The 10,000-nt window shown below is 41.0% G+C and overlaps 1 protein-coding gene across 1 annotated transcript in view; it reads right to left on the bottom strand.

Annotated features, from left to right (window-relative positions):
* Positions 1 to 10,000, bottom strand: part of acvr2ab (activin A receptor type 2Ab) — a 133,575-nt gene that overhangs the window by 61,889 nt on the left and 61,686 nt on the right. Inside the window, exons 2-4 of the mRNA XM_081380320.1 lie at positions 3,015 to 3,222; positions 2,252 to 2,355; positions 1,347 to 1,501 (exon numbers count right to left, since the gene is read on the bottom strand). Of these exons, the coding sequence (XP_081236446.1) occupies positions 1,347 to 1,501; positions 2,252 to 2,355; positions 3,015 to 3,222 (467 nt within the window). The remainder of the gene's footprint in view (positions 1 to 1,346; positions 1,502 to 2,251; positions 2,356 to 3,014; positions 3,223 to 10,000) is intronic.

Here is a 10,000-nt window from a genome sequence, read left to right as displayed (position 1 = left end):
GAAAGAAAGAAAAAAAAGAAGGAAGAGTCCATTTACAGACAAGAGTGACTGCATCACAAACTCATGAAAGAGGATGAAAACCACAGCATCGGCATGGCAGGATGGGAGAGTGAATGAAGCTCTTACCTCTATCATGATATGAAAGGCGCGCTAGCAAAAGATGAAGAGAGGGATTTCACTGTTTCTAGCACACAAGCGCTGTGATGAGAGCAAGAACGAGCTCAAAATCATCTCAGCATGAGAATGAGAAATATTGATGTGGTGTCTGTGATAGATTCTCATATGCCACAATGAGAAACACACAAACACACACACTCTAACAAACACACATGCACCTAGCTATCAAAAAAAAAAAATCTAATTAGCACTTCTATGGACTGTTTTGTCCCCCATTTAAAGAAGAATAAAGCAACAAGCAAACGCACTGACAGTACGCTTCAAAAAATCTAATCTCAGCACTGGTCAGGACGGAACAATCACAATCCTTTGACTTATTACACAACATGAACATCATTTATAAAGATTTCTGGGATGGTGTTGCTCAATGAATCCCCCTGGAAGGAGATAAACATGCCCAACATATTTAATGAAATAATTTTCTCATTCAGTACTTTTGTCTTGTTTTGTTTGAAATTCTTAAAGTATTTAAATAACTTCTAACTAACTAAAACCTATAAAAACTATATATGCATTTTTTAAATGAATAAAATCACACACACAAAAAATTTGTAAAGCTTTAACTAAAATTTTGAATAAAAACAGAAGTATAAAAAATTCTACCTAATTCAAAATATGAATAAAAATAGAATTATATATCAATGACACTATAATAACACTGACTAGAAATGCAGAATAACATAAAATATTAAGAAAAAAAAAAAAAACCTTTGACATTCTTTTCTTGTTTAAACTACAATGGAAAACAAGAAAAAAATTCTGAGTAAGAAAATCACTTATAGCAGTGACACTTGCCGCCCAATGGTACAATAGTTGATTGTTGTTTTTATGAATGACCAGCAACAAAACACAGTAACACTTTTTTATTTGACAGCGTCCTCGTTACATATGTTACATGTACTTGCTGTAATAATAGCAGTAAATGATGCATAATTATTTGCAAATAACCCTAAACCAAACCCTAACCCTACAGTAAGTAATGTTGTTAATTAATATTACTTTGTTCTTGAATGTATTATTACACTGTAATAAGGACATCTTAAAATAAAGTGTAACCCAAAAGACATATGGATAAACGTTTATAATGGCAGTGACATGTGAAAGAGCTCCTAACATGATCTCTTGAACACAAAGATCTTTCACAGATATTGATTTTGATATTGAAATACCTGTGACGGCACGAGCAGCGGCGGGTACGACAGCTTCAGATGCCGGTACATCCAGAACGAGATGAAGAGAATCACAGCAACAGCCATGATGGGAATCAGAGAGTAGAGCATTGTGGGAAACGAGTCCGGCTTCGGGCTGACCGGGTTCGATGTGGCTGAACACAAGAATTTACTGAAAATGTGACACTTTTACAAATATGGACATTTAGAAAGCCAAAAAGCTATACTATATGCAGTTCTATTTTAGAAACAACAACATACAAACTATGACAATGATAATCTCATGTACTGATTATGTGCTTTATTTAATGTTAAAAGCGTCTAATGCGAGTTTGAATATAGTTTATAGCTGTATTGAAAGAACAATGGATAATTGACCTCAGATCTTGAAAATAAATGAAAGGAAACAAGAATGTTAAAACTGTTAACAAACGAGTGTACTCTATGACAAAGATGGTTTCAGTTACTCAGTATGTATTTTAATAATGTTAAAATTGTAGAATGGTAGTATTTATGAATTTAATTCATTATCCATTAAGTTGTGAGTGCCGAGAGACTCCGCCCACACGCTCTTCTGATTGGCTGTGATTTGTGATTGATTTGTTGTCGCGTCTGGTGTGGACAGACAAACTGCTTGTTGCTGGAAACTTATTGCATTTCACTCCTGCTGAGCAGATCCTGTTTATGTGCTAATCTTATTTTAGAGGCGGCCTTTGCAAATCGGTGGCCCGTTTCAAAGAAACAGTTGGAGACCTCATAAGAAAAAAAAGACAAGATAAGCATTTCTGATGCTTCTGATTTCTGCGAGGCCTGTCTGAAGCGAAACGTGTGAAACAGTAAAGGCTTCTGCTGATTTAGATGTCTCTCAGCAGCTTCACGTCGAAAACATGAGGGTTAAAACTCACTCTGAAGCGTCTCTGGACTGTAGAGAAACCTGTCGTTGCACATGTTCCCCTCACAGCAGCAGAAGAAGACATCGGGATTCTCCTTACACTCCACACACTCGCTTCTACACACACACACACAGAGAGAATGGGTTTTCATCATTGATCACCACGCACACACGCACACACTGAGAGAGAGAATGTGTTTTCATCATTGATCACCACACGCACACACACACACTGAGAGAGAGAATGTGTTTTCATCATTGATCACCACACGCACACACACACACACACACACACACACACACACACACACACACACACACACACACACACACACACACACACACACACACACACACACACACACACACACACACACACAGAGAGATAATCTGTTTTCATCATTGATCACACACACACACACACACACACACACACACACACTGAGAGAGAGAATGTGTTTTCATCATTGATCACCACGCACACACGCACACACTGAGAGAGAGAATGTGTTTTCATCATTGATCACCACGCACACACGCACACACTGAGAGAGAGAATGTGTTTTCATCATTGATCACCACGCACACACGCACACACTGAGAGAGAGAATGTGTTTTCATCATTGATCACCACACGCACACACACACACACACACACACACACACACACACACACACACACACAACACACACACACACACACACACACACAGAGAGATAATCTGTTTTCATCATTGATCTCACACACACACACACACACACACACACACACACACCTGTCGTAGCAGTTGACGTCATCGAGCCAGCATCCCTGCTTCACCATCTCGATGGTTCCTGAGCGGTTCTTCCAGGTGGAGAAACAGTGTCGTCGTTTGTCCTTTTCTCCGTAACACGACTCGATTCCACTCCGGTTCGTGCCGTCCTTTTCCCAGCTCGCGTTATAAAACACACACTCCTGCGTCTCCGAGCGCCCCAGAATCGCACCTGAACCAAAGATATCTTACATGTTGTCCATGTGTGGGTTTAACCAACATAACAGAGGCTGTTTAAAACCTCACTGCATATAAAATCTTAAAGTGGAAATGAGTTGTCAGTAAAGTTCACATTATTATCCATATTTAACATAATTTCCACTCTAATCAAAATTTATGTAACAAACACGATAAATGAAACCATTTAAAATAAAAAAAGCTGTCTTGTTATAGCTTTTGTAGCAAATATTGCAGAACTGTATCCTGTGGCGTCATGGGTTAGCAAAGGATTCCAGTCATTTGATAATTTCAGAGCTTTTAGACTTTAAACATTTTAAATGATTATCTAATAAGTCATGCTCTCTTTTTGTGAAGAAAAATAGCACTTTTGATTTCAACAACTGGATGTCTAACAACACAATTCTCCAATAATAAAACACACAAGATACAAATGTTGGGTCAAACTGTCCATTTTTAAAAATGTGTTTTTGTCATAATGCATTCTGGGATTGCCTGCTTAAAGTCCCCGTGAACCGGAAGTTGCAAACGACTTTTCTCCAGTGTTGTGACGTATTTCCCAGTGAAACGTAATATTGCTAGAGGTTAGGGTTAGACTTTAGCGCTCCTCCTCTGCATCTCTCGCTCACAGCAGACTGACGGTTATAGAGGAGAGGTTACGTGTTTGCAACCAGTCAAACTGACGTCATCAGAGAAGCAACGCCATTCCAGACCAGAAGTAACTTTTCAGATTTTGAATAAAGATTACCACAACAAACTTTTTTTTTTTTTCAGTGTATTAACTTGCACGGATTAATTGTTCACCACAAGATGCTCTTTGATACCAATCTTTCATTTAAAAGTCACGTGTCTAGTATCTGTAAAACTGCATTCTTCCATCTTAACAATATATCTAAATCGCATAATATGCTCTCATTGACAAATGCGGAACAATTAGTTCATGCGTTCATGACCTCAAGGCTAGATTATTGTAATGCTCTACTGGGTGGCTGTCCTGCACGCTTAATAAACAAATTGCAGATGGTCCAAAACGCAGCAGCTCGAGTTCTTACCAGAACAAGGAAGTATGACCATATTAGCCCGGTTCTGTCAAAACTGCACTGGCTCCCTATTAAACATCGTATCAATTTTAAAATATTGCTGATTACTTACAAAGCACTAAATGGTTTAGCTCCGCAGTTCTTGAGCGAGCTCTTAAAGGGATAGTTCACTTTGAAATTAAATTTTGGTATGTTTTAGCTTACCTCAAGGGCATCCAAGATGTAGGTGTCTTTTATCCGCAGTAGTTTCAATTTTGATATTTTTCGGTCAAACCGTTCTTGTCTGACAGTCATATCATGCAGGTCTATGGTCACCCCCTCAAAGAGCATGCACAGAGTCCAAATTAAAACAATTTCCCATCGTTCAAATTAAACAATTCCCCATCGTAAGTACACACTGATGGCCTAAGACACGAAACGAGCGGTTTGTGTGAGAAAACGAACAGTATTTATATCGTTTTTACCTCTTATAACACAGCCACGTCCAAGTGATCTGAGGGCGCTCGCGCATCCTGGTGTGTGACGTGTGCGCAGACTGGTGCATAGATGTACACTAGATGTCGCCTTGGCTACGGCAGTTCATTGGAACGAATGGCTTTAATGCGAAATCTAGTGTATATATATCTATGCACCAGTCTGCGCACACGTCACACAGCAGGAAGCGCCCGCGCCCTCAGATCACTTGGACGTGGCTGTGTTATAAGAGGTAAAAACGATATAAATACTGTTCGTTTTCTCACACAAACCGCTCGTTTCGTGTCTTAGGCCATCAATGTGAACTTACGATGGGGAATTGTTTAATTTGGACGATGGGGAATTGTTTAATTTGGACGATGGGGAATTGTTTAATTTGGACGATGGGGAATTGTTTAATTTGGACGATGGGGAATTGTTTAATTTGGACGATGGGGAATTGTTTTAATTTGGACTCTGTGCATGCTCTTTGAGGGGGTGACCATAGACCTGCATGATATGACTGTCAGACAAGAACGGTTTGACCTAAAAATATCAAAATTGAAACTACTGCGGAAAAAAAGACACCTACATCTTGGATGCCCTTGAGGTAAGCTAAAACATATCAAAATTTAATTTCAAAGTGAACTATCCCTTTAACGCATTATAGTCCTTCACGTCTATTGCGATCTCAAAATTCCAGCCAGTTGATAACACCTAGAATCAGGGGTGGAGCGGGGGGGGTGGCTAATTGGGCTTAAGCCCCGAATGTTTTGTCAAAAGCCCCGAAACTTTTAGGTTTTTTAAAATAACTTAAACTTTGTTTCATTTCCTCTCAGTCTTTCTGGCTGGAGCGGCAAAAAATGAAACAAAAGCTCTATTACCGTTTCACTGGCGTCGTAGCGAGCTTACTGGCTAACCGGCTGAAGTTAATATGGACATAGCAAAGTTTTTTATACGGAACACTAACAGTAAACCTCACCGGCCGGAGAGAGATTCAGAAGCAGCGTCAGACGAACCGCGGACAATGTAATGATATGATGTAATGATGTTTACACCAAATTCCAATTTTACCTGTGTAGGCTAAAGTTGCCAGGGGTGAAAATGATTTATCCTTAACATTTTGAGTGTTTTGGATTCACTACAGCTGGAGAACAATTAAATACAAAATAGGTTGTAGGCTCTACTGAGTGATTTTTTTTTTTTTTTTTTTTTTTTTACTGAGTAACTATTATCATTTTCCCAGATAGTGTATAGATTTTTAGGCATTCTATTATCTCAAACAGCCTGAAAAATAGTACATTTAGCTGACGTAAAAGGGAAAAAAATCTCCCCGGGGGAGTATGCCCCCGGATCCCCCTAGGTTTGGGCTAAGCCCCGAATATTTACATCGTCTGGCTCCGCCCCTGCCAAGAATATCAAAATCGACTGCTGGCGGTAGATCCTTCTCCTATTTAGCACCAAAACTCTGGAACAGTCTTCCTAACATTGTCTGGGAAGCAGACACTAGGGTTGGGAGATGTCCCCTAAATTGGCAGTTGACGATGTTTACAGTAAAACATCGTGATGGACGATGATATCGTCGTCCAGGGGGTGGGGGAAGGAATGCACATAGTACTTACATCTACTTTGAATCTACATCTGCTGTGGCATTTTGAAATATATCTGTGTTTATTTGGCCGTTTAGGCACGCAACCGGAGACAAAGACTACTATGCTTAGTAGAACGCGTGCACAGCATCCTGTCAGTATAATTCAGCTCTCTTTCGCGACTTATCGCACTTTTAATATTTATTTTCAATACAAAGCACATCCTGCTTTTTTCTTTCTCTTTCATTCATGATTTGTTATTAATAACTTTAAACAGAATCGTCAACTGAAATCTGCGCAGATTATCAAAAATACGACACATTTATAGGACATAAAGGGTCTCTGCGGCAAAAGTCAAAGTAAAAGCAAAGCAAAGCACCCGTTTCAATAAAAGGATATATATATTTTCGCGATTAACTGTTACCTTAAACAATCTGCAGCAGCTTGACTCCCAGTGCAGGAGCTGTAGGTTACAACTTACCACAGAAACGTAAGCGGTTAGTTGATTGCTGTGGTGACTCGTGACACACGCGAACAGCACTGAACATGCACTTTTGCCGGTACAACTGGAATATTATTATTATCAGAAACTTTCCATTGACTTCGGTAGGCTGTACAACAAGGGAATTGTAATTGCCTGCTTTTTCTGCAGAGAGCCGATCTCTGTTGATGTGTCTTTGTGTCTTAATTTTTTTATCGTTTGTTGGTAAAGGGTGAGAGACCTTGCAAGCCACATGATTTTTGCCAAAGAGCCAGGTGTGTCTCGCGAGCCATAGGTTCCCAACCACTGGTGTACACTAATCAATAGATATACGTGACCCAGGATAGGGGGCATGGCTCTCCATGATATTGCCCATCGGCACAACCCTAGCAGACACACTCTGTCAGTTCAAAGCTAGACTAAAAACACATCTCTTTGACCTAGCATACACATAACCAATGGCGGCTGGTGAAAAATATCTTAGGTGGGGCTGTGCCATATTCAGTCAGTTTCAATCGTTTGGTAATCATGGGAGCCAGGTCTTTTAGCGTTGTGGCTCCCAGGTTGTGGAATGCTCTTCCTTAAGACATCCGTCAAGCATTCACCCTTCTCATTAAAAAAAACAAACAAAAAAAAAACATTTAAAAATCACATTTTTTTTCTCTGAATATTACTTCTCAGCTCAAAGTCTGTAAATTCTACCTTATTATATTTTGTTTGTTTGAATCCCTCTTTGTTTGTATCTTTAACCTAAGTTTGTAAGTGACCTCTGTATTACTTTCAGCCCTCTACAGTCACACCTTTTTCAGTAAGGGACAACATTTCCCCCTTAAATCGATATTTACAGTGCATTTTTTACCTTTACAAATACCTTTATAAAACAAACAATGCTTTAAATAAAGAAATGTTAAATAGAGAAATATGCAATGATTGTCAAAACTAAGTGATGCTTTTAAATATTAAATTAAATCTGCCAGTAGGTGGCAGTATGTCACTGTCTTTATGAGCGAGTCATCGATTCATTCAGTAACAAAGTAAATGGCTGTAATTATGAATGAATCATTGACTTTCATGTTTTGTTCAAAGCCGCAGATTCGTTCACAAACACTGCTGTGGCTTTCGTTGGGAGCTATTGTTTTGATGTAAAGAATACGGACAATACCACGTTTAAAATGAACATCACTTACTATTAATGCCTATATTAATAGTCGTTTGTTGAACTGTTGTATAAAATCAATGTCAATTCAGCTTTTTGTTCGCGTACCCCCTTCTGTCACTTCACGTACCCCAGTTTGAGAGCCACTGACATAGCCTATCTTTGTAAAGCGACCTTGGGTGTTGGAAAGGTGCTATATGAATAAAAATCATTATTATTATTATTATTATTAATAATAATAACCACCCAAACACAATACAAACTGCAGGATACCAGTGCTCTGTGAAAAAGTCAGTATTTATTTAATGCCATTATTAAAAGTCTGAGGCATTCTTACACAAAAACAAACATTGCACAAACTTTCCATTTGCATTTGAAATTGAACTCAAACTGTTTAGTTACTTTCTCAGACAGGTGCTTCATATCCTGCACTTCTGTCCATGCTGGATCTGTCCCCGTTGTTTTAAAAAGTAAGAATGGAAAGCAAAATAAGGCATTAGCATGACCGCATAGCCAGGCCTTTCTAGTGTACCAGCTCCGAGAGAAGCCTCGCAGGCTTCCCTTTATCGCTAGCCTGCTGTCCGATAGAGATCGGCGCGGGCGCCCTAGCCCCCTCTATTGGCCAGCCACCCCTGCACATAACACATTATAGATTTCTATAATTCAATGTTAGGCTGCATAGATTAGGTCAGCCGGAACCGGGAACACTTCCCATAAATCCTGATGTACTTGTTACATCATAAGAAGAATAGCGTCTACGCTAATATTTGTTTCTCTGTTTATCTCTAGGTTTACCGCAGTCCGCCGTATCCAGATCTGATGAAGGACCTGAGCCTGGACACACACACACACACACACACACACACACACACTCCAGATCTGATGAAGGACCTGAGCCTGGACACACACACACACACACACACACACTCCAGATCTGATGAAGGACCTGAGCCTGGACACACACACACACACACACACACACACACACACACACACTCCAGATCTGATGAAGGACCTGAGCCTGGACACACACACACACACACTCCAGATCTGATGAAGGACCTGCGCCTGGACACACACACACACACACACACACACACACACACTCCAGATCTGATGAAGGACCTGCGCCTGGACACACACACACACACACACACACACACACACACACACTCCAGATCTGATGAAGGACCTGAGCCTGGACACACACACACACACACACACACACACACACACACACTCCAGATCTGATGAAGGACCTGAGCCTGGACACACACACACACACACACACACACACACACACTCCAGATCTGATGAAGGACCTGAGCCTGGACACACACACACACACACTCCAGATCTGATGAAGGACCTGCGCCTGGACACACACACACACACACACACACACACACACACACTCCAGATCTGATGAAGGACCTGCGCCTGGACACACACACACACACACACACACACACACACACTCCAGATCTGATGAAGGACCTGAGCCTGGACACACACACACACACACACACACACACACACACACTCCAGATCTGATGAAGGACCTGCGCCTGGACACACACACACACACACACACACACACACACACACACACACACACACACACACACACACACACTCCAGATCTGATGTAGGACCTGAGCCTGGACACACACACACACACACACACACACACTCCAGATCTGACGAAGGACCTGCGCCTGGACACACACACACACACACACATACACTCCAGATCTGATGAAGGACCTGCGCCTGGACACACACACACACACACACATACACTCCAGATCTGATGAAGGACCTGCGCCTGGACACACACACACACTCCAGATCTGATGAAGGACCTGCGCCTGGACACACACACACACACACACACACACTCCAGATCTGATGAAGGACCTGCGCCTGGACACACACACACACACACACACACACACTCCAGATCTGATGAAGGACCTGCGCCTGGACACACACACACACACACACACACACACACACACACACACACACACACACACACACACAACTCCAGT

This window comes from Scardinius erythrophthalmus (assembly GCF_964197995.2).
Source record: "Scardinius erythrophthalmus genome assembly, chromosome: 12".
Lineage (NCBI taxonomy): Eukaryota > Metazoa > Chordata > Actinopteri > Cypriniformes > Leuciscidae > Scardinius > Scardinius erythrophthalmus.
The sequence above is the reverse complement of the archived record's forward strand: the minus strand, read 5'-3'. Positions and strand labels throughout refer to the sequence as shown.